The sequence below is a fragment of the Ammospiza caudacuta genome, chromosome 2 (assembly GCF_027887145.1).
Source record: "Ammospiza caudacuta isolate bAmmCau1 chromosome 2, bAmmCau1.pri, whole genome shotgun sequence".
Classification (NCBI taxonomy): Eukaryota; Metazoa; Chordata; class Aves; order Passeriformes; family Passerellidae; genus Ammospiza; species Ammospiza caudacuta.
The window spans coordinates 55,498,586-55,526,251 of NC_080594.1; the positions used below are offsets into that span (position 1 = coordinate 55,498,586).

General features: G+C 38.6%; 1 protein-coding gene across 1 annotated transcript in view; it reads right to left on the minus strand.

Annotated features, from left to right (window-relative positions):
• Positions 1–27,666, minus strand: part of TRPC4 (transient receptor potential cation channel subfamily C member 4) — a 134,077-nt gene that overhangs the window by 10,794 nt on the left and 95,617 nt on the right. The window contains exons 4-8 of the mRNA XM_058824892.1: positions 23,741–24,077; positions 11,846–11,985; positions 3,906–4,219; positions 2,001–2,196; positions 167–361 (exon numbers count right to left, since the gene is read on the minus strand). Of these exons, the coding sequence (XP_058680875.1) occupies positions 167–361; positions 2,001–2,196; positions 3,906–4,219; positions 11,846–11,985; positions 23,741–24,077 (1,182 nt within the window). The remainder of the gene's footprint in view (positions 1–166; positions 362–2,000; positions 2,197–3,905; positions 4,220–11,845; positions 11,986–23,740; positions 24,078–27,666) is intronic.

Sequence of the window (27,666 nt, forward strand, 5' to 3'; positions counted from 1 at the left end):
TCTTCAAATACATTGACATGAATGTAAAAAGTTAACATTCTCTGCTAGAATAATTGTCTAAATCATATGCATAATACTTGACAGGTCAGACACACTGTAAAGCTGAGAAAAAGTCATCTATATAGCAAAGAGGAGGACTACAGGCAGAGTAAACCACACAACTTACCCCTATTGTTCCAAAACTTTCAGGCTTTCTTCTAATTTTTTTCTTGCAAAGGTGTCTCCATAACCATTTGATCAGATACCACAAAGACTTTGGGCTTGGTATGACATTAAAAGGAGTGGGCAGAGTTCCTCCTTCTTCAAAGTAACTCATCCAGAGTTTTGTTCGAGCAAACTTCCACTCAATGTCTGCATGATCCTGCACACAAGAAACACATCATCGACATAGATATTGCTGTAATTAAGGAGGTGAAATAAGCCCCTAAAAATCTGAAAAAACTAAAGCTAGAACAACCTTGAAATCCTAATGAACTGTCTTTTTAAAATACTGCCATCTTTTGACAGTACATCTAACACAAAGTAAAGCTAAGCTACTTTACCTCAGTAAGACGTTCGATATGTAAAGTATGTATCTACTTATAAGCACTTCTGTCCTGTTACAAGCTGTTAAATTATTGAAAGTCTCTCAAAAAACAGAAGAGGTAATTACAAGCAGAGAAATACTACATTTCTAGAAGAAGCAGTTTGTTGTAATAGCAGCTCACCATTATTCTGCATAGATCAGTCTAATTATGCTGCTCTGCAGCTGCTGCAACAGGTCAGCAAGGCTCATGCATTTTCTTAGAAATTACCAGTCCCTAAAATTCACAGATAGGTTATCCAACAAATCATGAGGCTACTAAAACTATTGAGTCAAGTATCTTCTTTTTCTTACTACTTCAGAATTCAATGTTTGGAATAGGTTGGGGGGGTGGGTTTTAAACTATTTGAAATTTCATTTCTTTTGGAACCTATCTAGCATTGTAAAATCCTGAAATTTTTGGGAAAATGAAAGCTAAAGGCCATGGAAAGATGTCTAAATCCTAGCAGTTGAACAAGAAGTTTAGATCACTAATGTTAGATTTGGATAGCCAAGAACCTCAGCTACAGGTATAGTCCTGGTCATACAGTAACAAAAGCAACAATTTACAACTTGTAGGAAGAAAAGTAAGCACTAAGTTTTGGTGAGTAGTACTATGCTGTGATCTGGTTCACTAGACTCTGACAACTAGAGTTATACAAACACAGGTGGTCAGTTTTTCTTTTGTGGAAACACTTGTAATTTCCAGATTGGAAAAAAAGGCATATTTATAATCTTAAGACTGTGAAGCTTTCTTTTGTTTGCTTTCTGCATGATCATATTTGAATTATGATATGATGAATCAGTGTTTTTTTTCTCTAAGACTCCTTAATAGACACTTTAGATATAAAACTATGCCAATTGCTCTGGTAATGACAAAGACAGTTTTCATTGAAGGAGGAAGCAGGACTAAGAAAGTCCTGCTTTCTCAAAGGAAGTTGAATGAGAAGACATGACCTTTAGTTTGAATAGCTAGTGTCCTTGGAACACGGGCACCCCATTTCTGTTAACTGAATATCCATGTCAGATAAAAAAATAAAATAGCAGTCTTTCAAATGCTAATAAATATAATGTATTAAAAATGAAGCAGCAACAGAACAATCCTGGGCAGTCTTTTTCTAAGAAGAAGTCCTGCACAGTGCAGCTTGGGCAGGGCTGTAGCCCATGTCACTTGCCAGAAGCATCAGGACACCCTCCTCAACCCACGAGCTGGCTTCCTCATCTCTTCCCCATTTGGTGTTGTGGGGAAATTTCACTTTAACCAGTCCAGCTTGGGTCCGGTTTCTTGTCCTTCCAGAACAGTGCAAAAGAATCAGAGCAAATTGCAATATTTGTCCCAATGTCCTGTCTGTGAAGTGTTTTACTGCCAGAAAAATTGAATGTAGGAACAGAGAGAGGGTATATATTAGAAATTATCTAAAAATAAGAAACAACTTACAGCAATGAGTTGGTAAGAGTTATTCATCATGGCTATTAGCATGTTGAGTAGAACAACCAGAGATATTACATTATAGGTACCAAACATGGTGGCCCCAACAAATTCAGTGAATTCATGCCTCGCTTTCACGTTGGTCACATAGAGATTGATGAGTCCAAATATAGACCAGAATAATGACTGCAGCGTTTCAAATAACCTGAAAAACAAAACCCAGCTGTACAATAACTACACATTTGGTTCTCAGGTTGTTCAATTTCTCCCAAAGCACACAAGAGTTCTTGACTTGACTGAGATGAATGACATTTATCACAATATAGCCAACATAGAGGGAATATCTATCTAGTGAAACAATGGCCTAGTCTTTCAAATGTGGGCCTCTAGATATACAATACAGTCTATAAATAAGCTTGCAAGCAAAAGTCTATTTTGTTCAAATTACAGAGAGATAAATATAGTTTCAGAGATGTCAGGTTGGACACCCTCTTTTGAAGTACTTTGACCCTTTGCTTTAACTATAAGGGCTAAAATAAGGATCCAAAATAATTCAAGTATGATCGTCAAAGTAATTATTGTGTCTCGCCAGGATGTTGAAAGAAGTATGGTATCCTTATCCTCACATTATGCAATTCTGATTTGTTGAGAGCAACTGAGATAAAAATAGTTGAATAATTAGAAAGGCATTATTATCATCAGCATATGTTTTGTTTTATAAAGAAGGGAAACACACACAAAAAAATCCTGCTGCTCTCAAAAGAAATTTGTGTTTTTATACCTAAAGCAAATTATATTCCCTTAGAGAAGTTTGTACAACATCTAGGAAGCTAGTCACAATGATGAACTTTAAAAAATAATCCTCTGCAGCTAGATACATCGAAAATTTTCTCTTTTTGTTCTGTGTTCAGCTACGCTGTAGTGTCATAAGAATTGTCCTGGTTAGCTTGTTCCTTGAAAGTATGGAGCACATAAAGCATCAAATTTTGACATGACATATACCTTCTGACACTAGTACCAGTACTCCTCACTATTTCCCAGATGAATATTGCTTCCCTCAATGCTGAGATCTGAAAAATTTCTGTGTGCTTTTCTGTTCAGATCACATAAAGTTTAGACTTGCATAAGTGTTATTAATATACAACATAAATAGGCTGTGCCTGAGGAAAATTACTTGATTAAGATGATATAAAGGCTGCTATTTTTATAAAGTTATTTTCTCTAAGAAGGAAGCCATTGGTAATAAATATATTTTTTTAAAAAGCCTAAATACACAGAAGTTAATAGTTAAATAGATATTTATAGCAGTAGTTTGATGTAGGTTGAAAGATGAAAGACAAGAGAATTAGTGTTCATTTGGCAGTGTTTTGGTTCTGCAGATGAACTAAAAACTATAATGAAGTAAAATTGATTTTCAAGAGAAAAAAAAAAAGAAACCGTTTATAATAGAAATTAGAAATTTGATTGTTTGGAGTAGAGTCAGTAGAATGTGGGACTGCATGTTTTTTGTATAGCCTATCACATTTGGAAGGAATCTTCAGGTTTTAGAACACCAGACTTATTTAATGTCCACAAGTAGACATGGAAGAAATGCATAGTGACAGCTGCCTGGATGAGCAAGGTCTGAACTGGTGACTTTATGCAACTTCTAATCTCATTTATCTTCCTCTTATCTCTATTTTACCTCATATCTTTTGAGATATCTTGAATTGTACAGACTTCACTGTGGTATGAGGTGAACATTATTAGAGTGATGAAATGTTAAGTTTTTTTTATTATTAGGGTAATATTAGATGTGTTTGTCAGGACACCACTGCAATACCAACAGAAAACAGAGGTTCTTTTCTGTAGACAGTATCTAAGTCATTAAAATATTTGGGGAGAGGAGTAGGATAGAAATAAATAGCTACTTACGTTGAAAATGCATTATTCTGCTTTTCACATCGTATTCCTTTGCAGTTGCCAGGTTCATTTGTCTCATAGTAGAAGTACAGCTGGTTCAATCCATTTGCAAAAGCGAGCAGCACAAGGCAGTATATGAAGAGAAACTTCAAAATGTCCAGCAACATTCTTCCTAGAGATATCTGCAGAGGTCCCAGGTGAGAATTTGCAGTGAATAATGAGATCAAGCGCAGGGAGCTGAAGATGTTTGCAATTGCAAACAGGGCCTCAGCCACCAGGGTTGGATGCCACATGTCCCAGCTCTCCCGTGGAACTAACCCACTGTACTGAAAACAAGCAGAAGGGAAGAAATTACTCCTCTATTTTGATGCATAAACAAGCATGTCAGTTCCTTTATAAGCTGCTCAATTAATTTGCAGATATCACAATAAATTTTCACAGTAGCAAAAATTTTCACAGTTTAAAAATTCTGACACTGCAAAAGGAACAGTTTTGAGCACCTTGCTTTTTAGGATTATAGAAATTTCCAGCTGTACAAGCAGGTAAATTATTTATTTGAAGGAAAGTGCAGGGCTGACAGTGATGGATAGAAACCCACAAAAGCTCTGGCAAGTACGAAGAAAACATTCAATCACCAAGTAAGTATATCAATTAACACTAATATTGGACCAATGATGAAAAAGATGTTTATTAATGAACCATGGCAAACTGCTTATGTGTCTCATTATCAAAGAGTCTGACCCCTGAAACTGTGACTTCTGTTCAGGCTCTACCAAAAAAAAAAATATTCTTGAAGATGAAAGATATTTGAACTGAGGAATTGAGGATTAACTACTATAGCAGACTCATTATTATTTATTTGAACTCATTAATCTGTTTTATAGAACATATCAGATGAGAGAATCTATGCTAGGAAGCCTCTAAAAAGGGGATAATATAATATAAAGCAGATTTCAAAGGGAGCCTATGGTGTTATCTGTATTTACCTATTCTAGAGCTGCTGGGCATGCCCTGAGCAGTAAGGAAAGGGACTCCATGTGTCACTGGGGCCAGATGACACAACATAAACAGGCATCACAGCATTTCACCACACTCACCCTGCAAAGAAATTGATCAGTGTCAGAGTGGTTCAGAAACACCTGAGTAACATATGTTAAGTCTGTACGACCTGATCAGATGCATCCCAGAATCCTACAGAAACTGGCTGATGTAGTTTCCAAGTCTCTCTCCATCATATTTGAAAAGTTTTTTCAGTCAGGTGAAGTTCCCAGACTGGAAAGAGGAAAACATAGCACCCATTTTTAAAAAAGGGAGAAATTTAAACTTTGGTAACAGCCAACCCGTCAACCTCTCCTCTGTGCTTGGAAAGGGCAAGGAGCAGATCCTCCTAGAAGCTGTGCTAAGGCACATGGGGGACAGGGACACAATTTAAAGCACCAGCACAATTTCACCAAGGCGAAGTCCTTCCTGACCAACCAAGTGGTGCTCCATGATGGAGTGACTACATCAGTGGACAAGGGAAGGGTTGCAGATGTCATTTGTCTGGACTTGTGTAAGGCTTTTGACATGGTCCCTTGTGATAACATTCTCTCTAAATTGGTGAGAGATGGATTTGATAGGTGGGCTGTTCAGTGGATAAAGAACTGGCTGGATGAGTGCATCCATGAGTGCATGCCTGGAGGACAGGATGTCATCCAGAGGGACCAGGACCAGCTCAAGAAGTGGCCCCATGGGAACACCACGGGGTTTAACAAGACCAAGTGCAAGGCACTGCACCTGGGTCAGGGCAGCTCCCAGTATCAAGACAGTCTGGGGAGTGAAAGGATTTGGAGGAGATGGAGTTGAGGTGCTGGTAGATGAGTGCTCACAGCCCAGAAATCCAACCATATCCTGAGCTATACAAGTAGTGGGGCCAGAAGGCCAAGGGAGGGTTTTCTGTCCCTCTACTCCACTCTGGTGAGATGGCACCCGGAGTGCTGTATCCAGCTGCAGCATCCCGCATGCAGGAAAGACATGGACTGTTGGAGTTGGTCCAGAGGCATACAGTGAAAATTATCATAAAGCTGGAGCACCTCTCTTCTGAGGAAAGGCTGAGAGAGTTGTGGCTGTTCAGTTTGGAGAAAAGGTGACTTTGGGGAGATCTTGTGGCCTTCCAGTATCTAAAAGGGTATCATAGCAAAGATGGAGATAGACGTTTTACTAGGGCCTGTAGCAATAGGAATAAGCTAATGGCTTTAAACTAAAAAAGGGTAGACTTGGACTAGATATAAGGAAGAATTTTTTTATGATGAGGATGGTGAAACACTGGAACAGGTTGCCCAGAGAAGTGGTAGATAACCCATTCCTGGAAACATTCAAGGTCAGGCTGGATGAAGCTCTGAGCAGCCTGATCCAGTTGAAGATGTCTGTGCTTATTGCAAAGGCACTGGATTACATGACCTTTAAAGGTCCTTTCCAACCCATTTCATCCTATGACTCTGTGATTCTACAATCCAAACTGTGAAGGGGAACTGGACATTGCTTTGGACACCAACAGTCGGCACAGGCCCCACACCAGGGTTTCTCTAACCAACTGGTATTGCATGTGAAACTGTCCCAGTGCCTGACAGCAATCCCTGGCACAATGCCATTTACTCATATACAAGCAGCCATAGCAGCTTTGGTTTTGGATTTGGGGATGAGAACTGAAAAACTGAAAAATAGCCCATTAAAGAAATAAGAATTACTCAGCCTTACATTTTATTCACCTGTGATATTTTTTCTCTACAGTGCAATGAATTAAATCTAGACCTAAATTTCTATGCTGGAATCATAGATCAGTATTCTCTTCATTAGACTATCCCCTCCCTAATGATTATGCTCATCTACCCCATTCACTATGGCTCTCTAATCCAGTTCTGATTGATTCAAGTTCAGTGATAAAAAACAGGCAGTAGAAAATAGAATTTAGTTACTGGGGACAACACCTAAGAGATAAAACAAGAATAACAAGCAGAATAAATTATTTTCAGTGTGTCTGAGGATAGAGATGAAAATTCCTCAGCATGATTCCTATAATGGCTTTCTTAGAATAATATTTTACAGCACATTACTGCAAATTCTCATGGCATGTTACAACCCTCACAGCTGAAAACTTGCACCTTTTAAAAAACTAGGAATAATTGTCTGTACAAGCAAAGGTTGGTACTGGACAGTGCAGTAGATACTCAGATTAGGGAAAAGTACACAAGCTGTCTTGGGGCAATAAAGTAAAATACAGTCATGGAGAAACGTGAAGAACATTCAGGAAACTGGGAAGAAATGGAGTTTTTGTTAGAGAATCAAAAGCATCAAACTGCAGACATATTTTAGGTGAGGGCAAGTAGTGACAGATTCCAGGGAAATTACAGATGTGAGAGAGTTGGGAGAAATTGAAGAAAATATCCTTCAGAGAAACACATGGAACTACAGGACACTGAACAAGTATAGCACATGATATACCAAGACAAGAAGAATCAAGTTTAACAAGTCAGGTGTGGATAGCCATATCTGCACTCTGCCATCTACTCTTACAGTCAGCAAAGAGAAATGAGCAGTTCTAGAGTAGTGGGAAAGCAAATACCCCACATAGGTGAGTTGCTCTTTAAGTTTCTCTTTCTCCTCATTGATTGTCGGGGAAGGGGATAGACTGTCTTATGGCTCTAGTCTGGCAAGATGTGTCCAATGTCACATTTTCTAAAAGAAATTATGTCAAGCAGAAAGGTGAGGAAAAAGGGACCTTGTCTATGACATCCTGAATAAAGACACAAAACTGATTTGTTCGAACATTCAGAAAAGATCAAATGACCTTTAATTTGTAAAAGGGAAATCAAAGGCACAGCTGTAATGTTTCAATGTAACTGACTCTTCCTTTTCTGGGCCCAAGTGCTTCCTGCATGTTTGGATAGAATTCAAGAGGTGTCACCATCGTAAGTGGAGAGTGATGGCTGTTACTTCAGTGTTGAAGAAACATAATTTAAAAGACTGTAAATACTTGGCAGAAAAAAGTGAGAAAGGTGAAGGCCTGAGAGATAAGTTTCGAAATTGTCTGTGAAGTACACTAACTGCAAGAAGACAGCAAACAATATAAAGAAAATAATGAGTATAAGAGGTCTCTTAACAACAAACCCCTATTGAATACACTAACCAGAGCAGAGGATGCTGAAAAGGAATCTAGAAATATTGAAAAAAAACTCTACAGAACAAAGCAGCTTTCATGTGAAAAGGAAAATACAGAAGAGCAGCAAAAAGACTAGGTATACTAAAACCAGGGACAGTGAAAAAGAAAAAAAAATGTATCTTAGAGTCAAACCACATAGAATTGAAGTATTTTTTTCTCACTCATGTTTGTTGAAGTTCTTCTGTTCTACACAGGATAAATAAATTAATCTTGTTCTAAGGAGTGGAGAATGGTAAGAGAAAATATTGCAACACTGAGTTTGCTGTAAATCATGGTGTTGATACTCTGCAGTCCTCTATTTGGTGACCCTGATGAATTTCTAACCCCCCTGGAAATGCAAACACAACCTTTTGACATACAGCAAAGCCAACCACCACTTAATTTGATTAAATAACACCCATTATTGGCTCTGTGGTTGAAGGAAATTTACATGGCACATCAATGGAAAATTAAGAAGAGCAGAAAACAAATTGAGCAGCACATAAACAGCAGAGGTTCAAGGTAAATATATGATGCTTTTGCAGTGTCAGCCAGGGAATACAAGGTAATAATCCCTGATCCTTAGTCAAAGGAACTAAAATGCAAATTCAATATCTGAACCATTTGTGAGAAAAAACCTGCTGGATGATCACTGTTTTCCCATTAAAGCGAAAGGCATGAACTCTCGATCTCTTGGAAGCACCACAAGAGATCAAGGAGACATGTAGATCAGGCTACCTGAATGTTTAATGGGCTGTTGGACCTCAGTCTAAGATGACCCTCTTGTTTCTGGTCACAAAGAGACAACTTAAATAATATCCATTTCAGGAAAAGTACTTCAAATACTTTCCTGAAAAGTCATATGTAAATGTGAACTCTTCCTATTTAAAAATGTATGTGGCAATCTTTGCATTCATTATGTGGAATTTCAAGCAGCAGTAGGAAGGGGGCAGGAGGGTGGCCTAGCAGAGAGCTTTACAATGGTAATTACACTGAGGAATAAGGTCCATAATTTCTCAGGGGTGGAGAGGTGTTAATCTGCCTGTGTAAATGGACATTTAGTCTGTGAATCTGATAAAATACCAATCAAAACAATTTTACAATGCAAACATGTAACAATATGTTAGCGTCTGCAGAACTGGGGGCAGGAGAGATATACAATCTTATTTACTCCTGAAAACAGTAGACTTGACAAAGTGATCATTAAGCCAGTTAATGTTGAGATAAATAATGTACTTTAGCTACTTTTCAGAGTTCTTGCCCTGAATAGGAATTTGTTTCCCTACTAGATCTTCACATCAGAGGCTGAGGCACATTATCAGCAATATGAGATTGTATGTGATTTTTAACAGAATTGGAAACAAGCAGCACTATGTCCAATGCTCAAGTTTAGCAAGTATTTAAGAGAAAGCAAGAAGATTCTGCACACATGCACTCACCTTTACATACCAAAACAAAATACATTATATTCAAAAAACATAAAAGGAACCATTTTTTCTTAGTGCACCTAAAAACCCTTCATAAAAACAAATGTGCTGCTTAAAATCTGTCATCTTGTACTTTAAAAAAATATAACAATGTACTATAGATTATGATACTTTTATGGAGGAGAGAGCATTTTCAATGGATACACTGGATAATTTAGGAAGACCTAACATGTTGATACAGAGACAATAAACTACAGGCCATTGAAAATTATAAGATGTCATAATTTTATTTGAATACTGGCAATGAAACCAGTTACTTTGAGTTATCTTACCAGTCTCTCATCCTGAAATTATAAGCTTTGGTGAATTTTACATTACCCCATCAGCTACTCTAGATAATATCCATCTACTTAACTACTGCATCAGTAAGAGCCTTAAATGGGCAATAAACACTGTATTTTACTCTGGGAATATTTATCACACAGGAGACGCTCATAATTTCATTCAAGGGAGTTGGTTAAAATGTTTTCTTGGATGGCTGGAAGTGATCCATAGAAGATAGAATAAATCTAAGAACTGACCTTATATATTTGGTTCAATAAAGACAGAAGAGCTGTAACTTAGAAAAACCTGACTCACAATGCTTAGGAAAAGAAAATGAAAGCTTTACATTAAAATATACTGGTTACATTTGGCATCCTCTCAACGTCATCTGGCATAGTGGCAAAGAACTCTGTTGTAGGCATTTGAAGGAATGTGGCAGGGTATTAAATAACACTTATATTCCTCTGTTCACTGTCATGTGTTATCATGTGTTCCAGTTGCATAGCTTTTGTAAGCATTGTATTCACCATGATTAAAATGTACTCACTAATTTGGAGAGTAATGGATGCACATTATCCCAGATACTGTCACCTTGGAATCTGATTACTGTAAGCAGAAGCCATTTTGGAGATGAAAGGATTATAATGTCTTCTAATCAATATTATTCTGAAGTGAATAATTGACCATCTCCAATGCTTTGGAAACATCTATTTTAAATGAACTGTGTGCTTTATTTCAAGGGACAGTGAAATGACTATTTATTTTCTAGTCATTTTATTATAAAGCATTTTTGTGTGTAAAAAGGCATTTCATTAGCTTTTAAATGACACTTCACCACTCTTTGGAGCACCTTCCTCTTTCAGGCTCCAAATTTCTTCGAGTGAGAAGACTTCCAAAGGTTTGCAGCCAGAGATCCAGCACGCCAGAAACCTTTCGTCAAAGAAGGCTGATGTGTCAACACATGACCGGGGGAGTTTGTTCATCCCTGCTCCTGACTGGCTGGCACACGGAACTTTGTGAGCAGACACAAGATGATAAAAATTAGAGTTCCTAAGCTCCTCTATGCCTGTGGCAGGGCTGCAGCAAGAACAGCTGCTATTTGAGGAGAGGAAGTCATCACTGGCTACTTGATGGCTCTCTCCTTGTCCCAGTCAGAAGCATCTCGGCAGAGGAGGGACTCTCCTTCCATGCACACAGAGTGGTACTATTGCAACTATAAATTATTGCTGGCGGTGGGGAACTTGAAAAAGCTGAAGTACAATGCTGATCCCAGTGGCCAGTAAAAATGGGCTTATCTCTACTTGGATGTGGTAAGAACTCTATGACAAATGCTAAAAAATCCTTATATTTCCTTTCATATGTGGTTTCCTTGCACTATAGATCATTTTTGGCTCAAAATATCTCATTTTATGAGGAATTTCTGTCATAATATTTATTCATGTGGAATACAGACAAAATGTTCACATCATGTTCTATGCCTTTGGAAAGAAGGGCTGTTCTGCTGGAAGACACTTAAAAGAGTGGAAATATAAGACTTTTCAAAACAAGTCCATGAAAAGAACATAAAAATGAACACACACAGCCTCAAATGACTTATAATAAATTTTCAAACAAAATTAAAATCTTGCTCTTTAGTTCCCCCCACCAATTTTGACCACATATTTTGGCAGTAGTTGTGTAAAATTGTCTTAGGGGCAATAATTTCTCATTCAAAAAGTCAAAGATTAACATAGCATTATAAAATATTACAGGTAATTTTCATTTCTCAAGAATTTAACAGTATGACAGCCCAGGGCAAAATAAGAAAAGATTGCACAGGCCAAGGAGAAAAAAGCATAAAACCCAATATTTTGTTTGCTCTTATACTTGTCTAGTTTCCTGTCATTGCTGCAGAAGATTCACAGAGCACATCATACATCTCTTGAATTGCTAAGCCTCAGGACCTCCAAACACAGATAAAAGATTGAAGAAGCCTGACTTAATTTATCTTTGAAATGTTGCTGATTTTTTTTTTTACAGTTTACCTTTGAAAATGCAACGATTTTCAAGGAGATTGTTGCCAAGTACAAGGAGTTCATTACAAAATCCATGAGATTCCACCAATCGTGAATGTAGTCCTGTAGTCCACCATCCCACATCTGTTTAATTTCACCCCAGATAAAACCTGAAAATAAAACATAATTCATTAGGCATGAATATTAAGTTTTAAAAGGCTGTGACTATTCTAGACACTTAACTCATGATAGATTGATTTTCCTTACATCTAGTGTAAAGGGCAGGTGGATTAGTGCTCTAATTTACACATACAGATAGGTAAAATTTCATCTTTTTGCTATTTCCAGAATTAATTTGTCACACAAAACCCCCACAAAAAAATCTGCTTCTACAAGGACAATTTATTTGGTTTTCTTCAATCACTTTCTCATTGTATCCTAAAAAGTATAAAAAGTCTTAAAATAAGCTACCAGTGTCAACTCAGTCCTTGGCAACTGATGCAATGTATTTCAGACTGGAAAATTTATGACTGCAGGTCAATCCAACACAATTTATTTTATTTGGAACCCATAATAAGGAAGAGAATTTCTATTGTTATTGTCAATGCTGAGCTAAAGTCTCCCTTTTCCATATGAGAGAGTAGTGTCTCCAGAAGAAAGTCTTTTGTTGACACCTTCCTTTGGGACATGAAGCAATTGAAACTGTTTCCAGGTGTGCAGAGCACATGTTGTGCTAGACACAGTGAAACACAAATATTCAATCCAAGTGGAAAATCTTGCAAGTTGTCTAACATGAACTTGGTTTAACAGCTTCAGAGACAACTGTGTGGAGACTCTTTTTAATGCTATAAATATTAAAACCACTCTGAAGAAGATACTCCACATTACTGTATATTTTGTTTATAAGACAACATAGTACATTTAGATGCACATTTCATGTTATTATCTAAAGAGATTTTTTTGATAACAATACCATTGCAACTTTTAATTTTTCACAGTTAATTATTTTCTTGCAGGAATTCCTTACTTTGTGCTCATTAGAGGGGCAGAAATAATACCAATCTCTCACATATTGGTGTTGAGTAGCAGTAAATGTCTTTTTTTCACCTGCTGTTTTAGAAAATGATAAACAGATTTTGTGCAGGGGCCTATAGAGTTCTGCATTTCCTTACTATGAGCTTAATTCTCCTTAAACCATAACATTTTGTTGCAGTGGGTCTTCTGGCTGCCTGGATGGAAAACTTGTGATTTTTCTCAAGCATGATCTGTATGAAGTAATCTCTGGCCTACTCTTGTTTGAGCCATGTAGGTTTTTGAATTATTACAAATTAATTTTCCAGTGTATTGGCTTAGCGTTTCTGTCTCCTGCTTACTTTCTGAAGGAAAAGTCTCCTTCCTCACTAACTTCACCCTCAAACCTCAGACACATGGTCCCATCTGTTTTCTGTGTGTCATCACCAATAATCACAAGCCTCAGGAGTACCTGAATCACCTGATTGAACCAGCAATTTTTATTTTCACAGGATTAATTTTCAGCCATGCCACCATCACCATTTCAGCATTCTGCAGACCTGGGGTAACACACTCTGAGGAAGGATCTCGATGGGAACATGCAGACAGGAAAGCAGAATAGGCCCATTTTACTGCCTACAGCAGCCTAGACAGGCTGACTGCAACTCTATCTGTAGTGTATCAGATAAAACCAACCCAGAAAATACAGCACTGTTACCAAGTGAACACTTATTTTAACGATGCAATCAATTGTGCTGCCCAATAGCGGGAGAACGGCTGAACATGATTGCACGGCAGGGGTCAATATCCTCTAAGAGCACACTGCTCTGTGCTGCTACACTGCTGTTGGCTGCCCAAGTGCCATCACAAAGGCAACACACTTTCACAAGGCTACCAGGGCAGGCTCCTACGTGCCTGCCCATTTCAGCCATTGAAATGACTTAATCACTTACTCTTCAAAGACCTGGTCACTCGTGACATGCAATACTGACATGGTGACAGCAGATCTGCCTCCCCCTTCTCTCCACAGTCCTCTCCAACCTTCACCACACAGTCTCTGAACTTGCAAATGTCCCTGCTTGCTCTTCCACTGCCTTTTGGGCATAACTTGTTAAGACCAAACCATCATCAGGTCATAAAAGCAGCTGCTTTGTGTGCTGCTATATCCCCTCCACATTACAGACACTGCTCTGAATCACTGCTGCTCCACCTGCTTTATAGCACATAAAAATCATACAGCAGGAAAAGACCTGGCCCCAGGCTCCAAGCCAAAGTCTGTGTAACACAGATATGGCCCCTAAGTCTCAGTGTCACAGAACAGTGCCTTGCTCTTTTTCATTTAAGGAATTCTTAGAAGTTGCAGGATCTTGACATTGGCAAGACTGCCATGGCTCATAAAGCAAACAGCTGCATTGACAGAAGATTCCGAAATAAAAAGGCTTTGCAGAAATCAATACACACATTCATAGAATGAAATAAACTTTTTTGTGACTTATCAGAGTTAAGGATTGGCTTTAAAATACACTTTGAAAAGACAGCAGTAATAGGTTGGGATGCAAAATAAGATGAATGCTTTAACAAGAGGCTTTAGGTTAATTGAAGTCTTCTGCCAAGATATTCTATGGTTCACCACCAGGCAAAGATATGAACTGACACAGACTGCAGTGGGGCTGCTCTCTGTAAGCCTGTTGCTCAGCATTGTATGCTTTGATGGCACTGCCTAAAATATAATGGGATTATGTACAGATTGAAAAAGAAATGCTGACTAATGCTGCTGCACTTCATCTGTTTTGTGAGTGAAAAGCCAGACTGTTTTTCCAAGCACTTCCTGGGCTTCAGAAAATGAAATGTAATTTTAAAGTTGACATTAACAGAGAAATACTGACCTATTATAAAATAGGGAAGAGAATATATGGCTGTTGTAAATTTGATCATTTTGAATTAGAAGCACAATTAATCCAAGCGACCAGCAATTTGGAAGTCATTTGGCGGCTGAAAGTTCTGAGTATACTTTGATGTTGTAAAGATGGTGGTTCTAATTATTTTTTTGGTTCAAGACAACTTTTATGTTCATTCTGATGCATGTTCTTTTTAAGCAAATAGTAATGGAAAACTGTGAATCCCATATTTTTGCTGGCTGCAAGAGAGATGTGATAGCTTGCTCTTCTTGCCAGCCAAAGCATCTAAGTACAAACTCAATATATAAATACAGTTACTGAGATGCTACGTGACTCCAGAGAACTTGAAGCTGTGCTGATGGACAGATGGATTCTATGTTTGTGAAAGACACACAGCCCACATATGCACAGGAGAGCTGCCCACACATGTATTTTTGAAAGCAAATCTTGGTACCAAGTCCTAAGGTTGATTTCCCAAATTCACAATTGCAGGGCAACCTCACCATGACAGCTGTGATCAGAGTCTTTGCAGCTACTGGGTCTCCATGGCTAGGGATTCTTAGCAGGGCTCATCTGGAGCAATGAATGCTGGAAGAACTGGACTCTCTAGAGTTCTCTAAATCCTCCCAAGTGTGCCTCAAGGGCTGTCCTAGAAAAGTGTTCTCTGAAATCCCAGAGCCTTTATGCAGGGCTGAAGATGTCTGTAAGGCCTGGTGAGCTTACATGATGAAAGTGTTCTGAACAACAAACCTCAGGGATTCCCAGCCATGCTGTTTAGGTTTAATTTACAGCAGCCAGAGGCCTTGAAATTTTTTGTAGATCAGAATTGTATTGTTTTACAAGAAAGACGTGTCTGAGGGGAAGAAGTCAGACCACCCTTATGTCCACAGGCTCTGACACAACATGCCAATTTTCTTCTGTTACATTCACTGGGAGAATCAGGAAAAGACTTGGAAAATCTATAGGGGTTTTTTTTCTTGGGTGTATTTTTTTTAGAAAAATACATCCAGAGATCAGAGCAGAATTATTTCTGTGACCTTGTACACTTTTCTACTTGGAAGATTAAGGGATAGCTGGATAGTACCTGATTTTATTATGAAAGGAGGCTTTAGGGCATTCCCAAACATGACCTGACATGACAGAGGAGAAGATATGCAGTGACAAGACTGTCTAATAGAGGCACTGCTACAGGTAGGAAAGAGACACAGAGTCCAGGCACTGCCTGATTACTAATGTTCCAAAGCAGTAAACACTGCTGCAAACTGACAGAGCTCATGTCAGAGCTACACTTTCAGCAGCAAGGAAGCTGACATCTCGACAAAACAGAGAGGACACTGCCAGCCTGCACACAGGTATTGGGGAAAAACTGCTAAGAGAAACCAGCAAAAGACAGGGAGCAGATCTAAAACACGAGCCTTTTAGGCAGTCAGGCTGGGGACAAGTTGCTTGCCCAAGGCCCTCTTTTAGTTCCCTGGGAGGAAACAGGAATCTCCAAGGCAATAATCCTGTCATCTGCAGGTGGGTCAGTCTTCCCACTGGCTAAAAAGGAAGCCATGGAGGATCAGGCTTAATTAAAACAGATGTCTAACTTCCAGATGCCTGCATTTAGCTGAAATAATTCCACTCAGAGCAGATTTCACTATTTTAGCTGGATATTCTTTGCTATATTTTGTCTCTTTGCTCCAACTGTGTCTTTCCCAGATTTAACACCTGCCTCTTACATCCTCACCTATCCATACCATGCTGTTATCATTTATTGCCACTTGCAAGGAAATGATAAACATCATGCATCTCTTCCACCTCATTAATCAAGGATTTTAATTAAAAAGTTGAGGGTAAGACTTTCAAATACTTGCTGCATTGTTTATACCCACATATTGGAGCAGTAAAAGAGAAATAACAGCATGGATATTTTGAAACAGCCTAAGGTGACGGAGAAAAATTTTATAAACTCTTACAGTTTTAATGGGATGAAATAGATAAGTTCAGGGCAGGAATCCCACAGACCGCAAAGGGCCCTGGGAATGACAGACACCATGGAGAGGTTTTGTAAACCATTGTGAATTGTTATACATGCAAACTGATCAACTGAAACCATTTGAATTAAGTCCAATTTTCCTGAAGCAAGAAAGGAACTAAAATTGATCAGATAAAATAAATTTGGAGAAATGAAATTAATTTGTGAGTTAAACATTTTTTTTGCAGCAAAATTATCTGAACATTATTGAGAAATTAATTTGTTTCTTCTGAAGTAAACCCCATATGTCCTAAGTTCTATTCAAAGAAACAAAATGAAAATACATCTTAGAAAAACAAAAAGCACTGAAAATGTTCTTAGAAAAATAGCATCGTTCATTAAAGTTCTTATAGCACTTTTAAAAAATCCTTAAGAATTTAGTAACAGATATCACATACTGCATATGATAAATGTGCAGATACATCAATAAATATACACTGATAAGATTTGCTTTTATTTTCAACTTTTATCTATAGATTTTGATTTTGAAGTTTTATTTCCAGTCTTGAAATCTTTGGATATTAGATTCTGAAATATCTTTTCAAAAGAGTGGACTTGCTTTTCTTTTCATAAATTAAGACTGATGGCAAATTTTGCAACTTTGAGCAGGGCAGCAGCTCAATACTGTTACAAAAATTCTGTTCCTTTGGATGAAGCCTTGGGTTAAACAAAGTATGTTTTAGTGCTGGCAGACAACTTCTGCTTAGAAAACATTTTGCTTCTATTCTGTTTGATCCTTTATAGCTACCTAGAGCTGTAATTTTACTCTTAAGGAACACATCCCAGTCTCAGGCAGAAGAAACAAACAACAAAGAAATAACTTCCCTCTGAAATCCATTCAGAGGTGTTTTAGGTTCTAAGAAAAAAACTTAGACACAGCCTGTCTAAATTCCTATGTTGTACTGAAACTTGAGCAACTGCAAAAAAAAATTTCCAGCAACTGTGGAAATTCACAAAGATTTATGCCATCGCTAAAACACTGCCTTTTGTGGTTTATAATCATAATTGTGGTTAAACTCTCACTGTGAACAATAACATCAAAATTTGTCAGAGAGATATGAAAGGCAATATCCTGAACTATGTTTGGGCTCAAAAAGTTTTGTGGATCCCTTACTAACTTTGGCCTTACCTTTCCCACAAAAGGTTGGTTGCTCTGAGCTATTTTTGTTCCTTACCATTAAGTGATGGGAAGCAAGAGGTTCCTTGGGGTCAATCTTTGCATGCCAAGATCAACAACTGCCTTTTAGCATGTTTCTCGGAGAACATATTTTTGCGGGGCTGTGAAACCATTTAGCTGACAAAATCAACTTTGCTCTGCTATGTGATGTGATGTAGAGTTTTTCACAGATACAAGAAGTGAGACAAGCAGCTAATGATATAAAGCTCAGTGAAGCAAAGGAAAATCCTTCCAGGGAATTCAGTGAGCATTGAGGAGGATTGATATAGCTCTTCTGTTTTACACCTGGGCTGATGAACTGATCTCTGCTGAAGGTATATGAAGGTAACAAGAGGCACTCTGGCATAATTCAGGGGCTTCCACTGAATTTTGAATATCTGGGGCATATTAATTAACAGAGTACAACTATTTCAAGAGAACATGGGCAAAATCAAACACACACCTCTGGCTTTCCCATGGGTAAATACCTGTTTGTGAGGGGAACAACTGTGCAGTGGGTCCTGGGTCAGATCAGGTAAAAAAGTGGGAATGACATGGCCAGAGGCACCCTTAAAAGTACTTCCCAAAGAAAAAGTTAGAGCATGGTACTAATACTGCCAAGGTTGTAAGCTTGATCCCTGTATGGGCCATTCACTTAGGAGACGGTCCTTGTGGATCCCTTCCAACTCAGAATATTCTGTGATTCTGTAATGCTGTTTTCATCCACTGATGAAATTGCTGGTTCCAAAGAGCTGGAGCCAGACTTGTTCTAGAGGCGTACATTGGAAGGATGAATGATGGTTGCATGTTGTGGCATGGGATATTGCTAATAGTATCAGGAAAAAAGTCTACCAGTTGTTAGACACAGGCACTGTGAGAGAGAGAGAGACTGTGAAATATTCATCCTTGGGGAAATTAAAGATCTGAATGTACAGGAACCTGAACAATATGATCTGTCTTTCAGTTAGCCTGTGTTTAGCAGTAGTTTGGACTTAATAGCCTTTTGTGGTCATTATGTGCATTATCCTTCTTTAAAAAGAAGGTGTGTTCCTGCTTTGTCTGGGGTTGTTTTTCTGCTCTGTGCTATATATGTCACTACTGGTTATGTGCTGTTTCATCTTGCCAACCATATTACTCTCTATATCTGCTCCCTCAAACATGTCAGTTCATACTAAATGTTTAATTTTTTACGCAACACTTTCTTGACCTAATTTAGAAGATGATGCGCACTGTACTTGCCCCCTCTGTGATCAGTTATTCTGAAGTGTCTTGCTGTGCCATCAGTTTGAATGTACATTGTGCCAAGGACTGACAAGACTGTACATTCCCATACATCCCACCAGCAGTTTGCTAACCACAAATGTTTGCAATTTTGCACGGTTCCCAAACATCCACATTCTCTATAGATTCATGTACTCCAATAGTATAAACCATTCTGACAGAAAGGATGGGGAACATGTTGTTCAAGAGATACAGTAAGGCTGTATTCCTGCTCCAGGCAGGCTTTTGAACAATGCAATTAAAATGAGCATTTAAATATGACCATAAAAGAGCAAAAAACTCATCCAAAGAAATTCCCTAAAAATTTCCTTTGCTACAGTCACCCTGAAAAACTGGCAGGGAGTCTTTTAACCACAACTACTGAACTCTAAATTTTTCTAGTTGATGCCTTTCTCCCCTGAATTTCATAGCATTTGCTAGTGAAGCAAATGCCCACTGTGAGGACACTTAGTACAGTTACTGCTAGGTTTGAGGCCATGGTTTAGTGTAGAAGAACACCTATGACAAATGTACAGGGATCAACATCATCCTTACATGAGCAGCAGTCAAGGCACACTGAGGGTGAAGTAGGGTCTTGTTGGATTTCCCCTCTGAATCACTGCTATCATGCTCAGAGGACACAGCAATTCGATGGGAATATGATGATAGAAAAAGCTGTTCCTCCTTGGTTTTTTTTTTACCAAGATGATATTCTTCATTTTCCTGTTCATTTTTCAATGGTGATGGATTCTCAAGTACAGTAAATAGGCCTATGTTTCTGTAGTGTGAACTAACAGCCAGTAATAAGATGACAATTAATTTTCTTTATGAGCCAAAGCCTGTTTCTTATTTGTTTAAGTGCAAGGACAGGAGATTCTGACTCTTCTTACTGAGAATTTTTTCCACAACTGCTTCTTAAGGTTATGACAGCCTTGTAACACTGACTTACTGTTCCACAGATAATCACCACATACCGGAGCACCACTTGTGTAATCATCTAATCATGAAAAAGACAAAATTAATGCAGAAGTTTCCTCAAGAGACTTTTAAAATGTAAAGTCGATAGTCTCCATGGAAATGTAGCCCAACACAAGTTTTCCCTCTGAGCTTCCTACTCTAGTGACACTTTTAATTATGTGCTAATTATGCACATTTAGCCTTCTATTACATAGTAGTTGGCAAATGCTAATTACTATTTGCTCACTAGAGAGCTCAGGTTACTATGGACAGTTTTGAAACTTCTGAAGTTGCATGAAATACTTGTGTCCTGGATTTCATGTTGACAACAAACCTGCAACATTGAGCTCTTCTTCCTCTCTGAATATTAACAGAGATTGAGTTAAAATGCAAACTACAAGAGCTACTTGAACTAAGCAAAACCAAAAAAGTTCTGTTGTTTAAAATATTAATAGTTTTGACATGTAGTTGCTGCTGCAGGATATCCTTTCCCAAGGAAGTACTTTCCTGCAACTCATGTTGCAGGTTCCAGAGAAGAGCTATAACCCTAGAGCCACACTAGTTTTTACTTAAATAATAAATTTTTTTGTTTACATCCAGAAAATGCTAAAGTATCTGTATGTACCTCAGCTATAGTCTCCCCTGAAGAGTGCTTCATTTACTCTTTAAGGTTACTGCATAATTTTATGGTTTGAAGAGATTAGACAACAAACTAAATTGCAGCCTGGAAACAAACCTTAGCTTATTGATAGGAACTTAAGAAAAAAACTAAGTTTATTAAAAGATGACTAGACTACAGTTTTTATGTATGTGAATAGGAAAATAGCAGGGTTTGGCTGAGATTCATTCCTTTAGAAAAACAACCACCACCACTGAAAACACCAACCAAACAAAAATCCATCAAAACAAAATGAACAAAAACAACCCCCTCAACAAAAAGCAACCAAACAGAAAAACACAACATGAAAAAGACCTAAATATACAAACAAAAAAGCTGAAATAGATGTTCATCACATGCTGTGAGCTGGAACTTCCTGTGGAGATGTGTGTCTCCTTCAGTGGTACGGGGAAATCAGGTGCCAAATGAATTGCCTTAAATCATGATGGGTGAATCTGAGGCCTCGTTATTTGGCTGGGCTAAGGCACTACAGCAGCTAAAACCTGAAAGCTGAACACAGAAAATGCAAAACTGGAGCAGGAAACTGCTAGTTAGGAAACACTAGAGATCAGTGTGCAAAATGCATCATTTTGGATGCAAGAGATTTTGGAAGGCATGGCTTTTCTGAACAGCACAGTCTAGACTACAAGCTATTTAACCAGTGGTGTCAAGACATTGATCTTCATCCATGCTCTTGTTTATGGAAGTGGCTCTCTTGACTTGATCTGTACTGCTTGCAGATGAAGTGTTTGTTCAGCACTGGCATAATCCAGCCATATGAGTCTATGCTGAAAATATTAATGTTGATTTTAGAAGTGATAGTTATCTTGAACACCATAATTCTCAGGGTTAATGACTTCTTCAAACAAGTGCTTTGAGATGCTGAGTTACATAAACATCTCCCTAAGTAAACAACTATGTCAGAGGTTGAGGGCATTAGAGGTTCTTCCTCTTCCCACTGAGTGTTTTTTGGAGAGGAGCTGGTCACTAAAATTTTTGAATTGCCTTTACTACAGAAACTAGCTCTTGCCCTTCTCAAATTGTGCCTCTTTCTTTCAGCTCTATTAAAAGACACGTTAATGACAAAACCCACTTTGGCATGTTAAGGTTTGTGTGTCAGCTGTGCATTTTTTCTTATTATGCTTTATTCTCAGGATACTGTGAGTAGATCCTGACCACCTGCTACTTTGGAAGGCCAGAGAGAAAAGGTACTAATATCTCCTCTGGGCATGGCACAGCACAGAAGAACCTCCTGCTCCTCCTCAGCATTGTAGCATTTATTTCTAAGGAGGCAATGTATAAAGATAATAGGTTTTATATTAGTTTCTCATTTCTTGATGGTAAAATACAGGGAAAATTAACTGGAGGAATTTTTCTTTTAATATTTACATGTGAATCTTGCTTACAGAACTTAGTCTGACTTGTCTGTAAGAAGTATCAGTCTAGACAACCTCCCAGATTTAATAATTTCTTTGCAATAATATTAGATTTTGGCTTTTTTAAAATATATTAAAAATATTTACCCAGCCAAGGAAAACACACCTCACAGAGAAGGCTGGTGGTGAGCACTGCTGGGCTATCATAGGGAAAATCCCAAAAAGCAGTTCACCTGTGGAAGGCAGGTCCTTCTGACAGGTGCCTGACAATGAGCATAGACAGGCTTTTCAGTCCTGCATGCTTGTTTTTATAAATGAAAAGCAGATACACCTGTCTTGTGCTTCCCACAGGGCTCTTCCAAGGCACATGCAGAGGAAAAGCCACTGAATTGTTGTTCTCCAGAATAACAATCACAACCAACTAGTGTATTACAAATTCAACACTGTGTAGTAAATTATATAGGATCAATGGGGCCAAAAGCCTTGACAGTTACATTGCTCTAAAGAAACCCACATGTTTGGGAAAAATGAAAGATACACAGTGTCTTAATGAGAAGCTCTGGGAGAAGTAATGGTATCAAAATCCCACAAAAGTTTCAGAAATTTTTGTGCAGGTACCTGTCTATGTGATGACAATTTTAATGAATATACCAAACCTAAATTCTTGCAGTCAAGACTGCTGAGTCCCTCCTTCTATAATTTTATTTTAGACAAATATATTTGCCCTGACCTGGTCCAACTTGTGTTGATTCTAACAATAAGAAAAAGGGGAGAGACCACAGCACACCGAGAGAAATTACCATCTAGCAGGGTAGACAAGCAAAGTTAGGGAGCACCTAGGATAATACTAGGATCACAGGAAGGAACACTTTTAAGGGTGACATGGCCCACACAAAGCAGGCTTTCAATAATCCCAGCCCAAAATTTTTCATTGTAAACTATAAGGATAGAGAGGTAAGTTTTTTTTTCTATTATAAAAATGCTACAGAATTTTTCTATTCTTTCAGGCATAGGATATTTGGTTTGAATTGAGTGACAAATTCTTGCACTGAAAAAATATTCTGTGCACATATTTTAATGAAAATACTCACTTGAAAATGCTGATCAGCACTATTTGTAATAGGTGCATCTGTCATTTAGAAAGAAGCATACTATAGGTGACTAAGGTTAGTAATAACACTACAGAAATTAAATGATGCCTCATTTCCCAACATGAAAAATATTTCTTGTAGCAAAGGCATTCTTTTTAAAAGTAGATTAGCACATTAAAAAAATAGACACAAGAACCAGGATAATTTCTGGTCTTGAGAGAAAAAAAATATATATTTCAGGGCACTGCATAATCATAGGAAGGAATCCTTAATATCTTTTGTTTCTTCTCACTGTAATCTATCACTCTGGATTTTCAAACTCTACTGCTTGTCTACACTGTCAACTACTCTTGCTAAACACTGGAGGAGCTGGACCATCTGCCTGCTTTGGTAGGTTAATAATTCATGACAGAACTCTGCTGTATCCTGCCTCAGGAACGCCTGGCAAAACCACAGTGCTCAAAATACTTTTCACTGTATTTTCTTTAGTAATACATTTACCCAGGACCCACGGTAAAATCATCCACTCGACGATGGTTGGAGGGGGTCCCTGCATGCTGAGGTCTGACCTGTCGATGTGCTGAGAGGCAAGCAGCAGCAGGAACAGAAAAGTCAAGTACGATGCTGTGTGGCAGATAAATTTGATAAATGGCTTTCTGATGAACAGCCCCAATGGGCTTTTGGGAGCTATCAGGTAGCACACAGAGAAGACTGGGAAAAGGAGTCCTATCACAACACATGTCAACATCTTCACTGCCCAGTGTCGCCTCCGCCATCCGGGGAACTCGTCGTACCAGCGGGATGCGAGCAGCTGCTGGCAGTTGGGCTGAGCAACAAACTACAGAGAGAAGAAAGGAAGAGAGTTAGTTTCTTGCTATCTCTGTGAAGATTTTTCATTCTAAGTATCTTTAGTAGATAGAGATTAAAAACATTAAAATAAATCCACAGCCTGTGCAATCTCACTCATACTGATTGTGCAATCTCACTCATACTGATTGTACCAGTAAGACAGGGCTGGGTCAGCCTGCCTTTCCTTCAATGCCAAAAGTATAGTTAGCGCATAGAAACAAACATTTACTTTTCCCAATAAAGCTTCACTTCTGCATTGGTTGAGTACACAAGGAGACAACAGATAGCCAAACACATGGACTTCAAAACCTGACTTGAAACTGAAAAGCAAGCTCACAGATACTTCTTATTTAATCAGCAACATTTGTGGAGAATTCACAGAACATGAGGTAGAAACCAAGGAGCACAACTGAGGTCTGCAAACAATGAAACTGAATTCCACAGCCATGAACAAACTGTTCTCATTATGTTCCCTGCTAATTCTCTAAAAATCAGGTTTACATGCTTTAATACTGACAAAACTTACAGATGCATTACAAAATGTTTACACGATGTGAACTAAGCACTAGCATTCCCCCGTGTGTCACTAACCCTTGTCAGGATACACTCCTATCCTGTGCGATACTTTCTGTTACCATTATGAGTTTTTATATGATTTTTTGGAATATGATCCTCAAAACTGAATTTCACCAAAACACCCCAAAACAAGTAAATATTTAGTATTTTTCAGATAGCTTTTCAAAGAAGTATATATCAAGGTTTTTTGTCATACTTTTCTTTGATCACTAGTCCCTACTTCCCCATTGTTTTCTTTTATAAGGGTGACAGAGGAGCAGCAGACAAGAGTTGATATAAAAAGCATAGAATAGAAGCAAGATTTGTATCAAAGAGGGACAGAGCTGCATTAAAAAAAGGAAAGAAAATAAGCATTTTCCTCCTGTTACTCTGGTGGTTTGATGCTGGCTGGATGCCTGGAGCCCAGCAAACCTGCCCTATCACTCCACTCCTCAGCGGGGGAGGGGGAAAAGAGAAGATAAAAGGAAAAGCTTGCAGGTCAAGATAAGGACAGGGAGAGATCATTTACCAAGTAACATCATGGGCAAAATAGACTCAACTTGGGGCAATTAATTTATTACCCATCAAACCAAAGTAGAAAAATCAGAAATAAAATCAAATATTAAAACCAGCTTTCTCTCACCCCTTCCTTTTTCCTAGGCTCATCTTCACTCCTGAATTCTCTGTCTCTACCCCTACATGGTGCAGGGAGATGGATATGGGGGCTGTGGTCAGTTCCTCACGTTGTCTCTGCCACTCCTTTCTCCTCAGGGGGAGGACTTCTCACACTCTTTCCCTACTCCACTGTGGGGCTTCTCCCATGTGAGACAGTTTTCCACAACTTTCTACAACATGACTCCTTCCCATGGGCTGCAGTTCTTCATGAGCTGCTGCAGCTTGGATCCCTTCCATGGGGTGCAGTTCCTCAGGAGCAGACTGCTCCATGGGTTCTCCATGGAATCATAAATCCTGCCAGCAAACCTGCTCCAGCTTGGACTCCACTCTCCACAGGACCACAGGTCTTGCCAGGAGCTTGGTCCAGTGCAGGGTTCCCAGTGAGTCACAGTCTCCTTTCATGCATCCACATGTTCCTGTGTGGAGTTACCCAGGGGTGCAGGTGGATCTCTGCTCCACCATGGACCTCCATGGACAGCCTGCCATACCATGATCTTCCTCACCAGCTGCAGAGGAGTTGCCTGGAACACCTCCTCCCCTTCGTTCTCCATTGACCTGGGTGCAGAGTTGTGTTGCTCACACATTCTCACTCTCTCGTACCCGGTCTGAAATTGTTCCTGTGCACTAACTTCTTTCCTCTCCTTAGATCTGCTATCCCAGAGGCACTACCATCACCAGTGATGAGCTCAACTTTGTCGAGAAGCGTGTCCATCTTGGATATCTGGCATTGAACATGGGAGAAAGGAAGGAGTCTTCTGGCAGCATCTCACTTAAGCAGCCCAACTATCAAAATCTTGCCATACAAACCCAATACATTCACACATGTATGAGTGTATTACATATACAGTGGATTAAACCGTTGGCTGAATAGTTTGTAAAGCTATGCAGAAACTTTTTTCTCTTATTACAAAATTGTATTTTTTCACTAAATAATTTCAGATTTGAACTCGAATCAAATGCACCTATTTTGGGATCTTACATTATCTTGATAATACTTATAATGACAGGAATCAAGTTCCTTTGGGGATGAAAAACAGGTAACTCCTCAAACTGCTTGTAAAATCACTGGGATTACTACTAGTAAAAAATGCTCTTTAGATTGGAATGAAATGAGAGTCAGCATGCATTTTCCTATATATATGTCTGGATCTTGTCAGAAATCATTACCTCAGCCATATTCAAACTTGGTGTACATTAATGAAATGTCAGAGTTTTTAGTAGAGACAAATTTGCCTACCAGACACCAGCAGTGAAGCTGCCTCTGTCTGTTGTGAAAGATAAGAAAATTTACTCCTACTGTAAGGATCTTGAAAATAGCCCTAAAGAAGAGCAACAGAATGTATTCCTCCTTTAGAAAAATGCATTCTCAAGGTTTCAGGTTGTTTCTTTCAAGGCACAAATGGCTAGAATAATAGTGTATGTGGTCAGGGCAGATGATTTCAAAGTTATGCTTTTGCCAAGTTTATTTTCCCTAAAACATTTTTTAAACTTAATTAGCTTGAGTAGATACAGATAGGTGCTTTGCTTGACTACTGAAAAAATGTGAGTCATTCCTTAAGAAATATTTTTCTCTTTTTGCCCCATAGAGTGCCAGGTCCATGTTTGCTTACTCCTCTTCATAATGTCTTTCCATTACAAAAGAATGGGAAGATATTATGAAAGAAATTACAAATCCCCTCACTTGAAGTAATCAGTGCCAAGTCTTGCCTGTGCCCCCTTTCTAAACACCCTTGGCCACTCTCACAGTGTTGGGGAGCTATGTGAAGGAACAGCTGCCAGTGGCTACCAAAGCCTGGTGACAGATGTAGGGGACCTACTCCTTGCCAAGCACATCTAAAAAGGAATTAATTTTCCTGTTAGCAATGTAGAGAAAATTAAGTAAAAGGCAAGAGTTTTTCCAATGTCCAAACACTGGGCTGCCCTGGGACTGGGCAGACCAGAACTGATGCAGAGTTATCTCATGCCATGAGGAGATCCTTGATGAATGCACCATCTGGAGAATGCTCCACAGTGGGGTGGGCACTGCATTGCTTAGTTCTAATCTTTAAACAGATTAATATGCAAGTGTTAATTGCATATTAAGACTTAATGTCAGTGTTAATCGAGAAAGCATTTCTGAGCAGGTTTTAAAAAAATGCCTTGTCTTCTAATACCCATATTAGATTTTATGGTGTTGGGACTGTGTGGTTAAGGTACAATGTGTCAAGGATGGTGTTCTGAGGCACAGGAATTTTTTTAGTAAGTGCAGAAAATTTTCAAATCCCAGACACTGAAGAGACGATTTTTTAAGTAATAATTTCATAAGAAATCCACAATAACTTTTGTTGAAAATATGACAAGAGAATTCT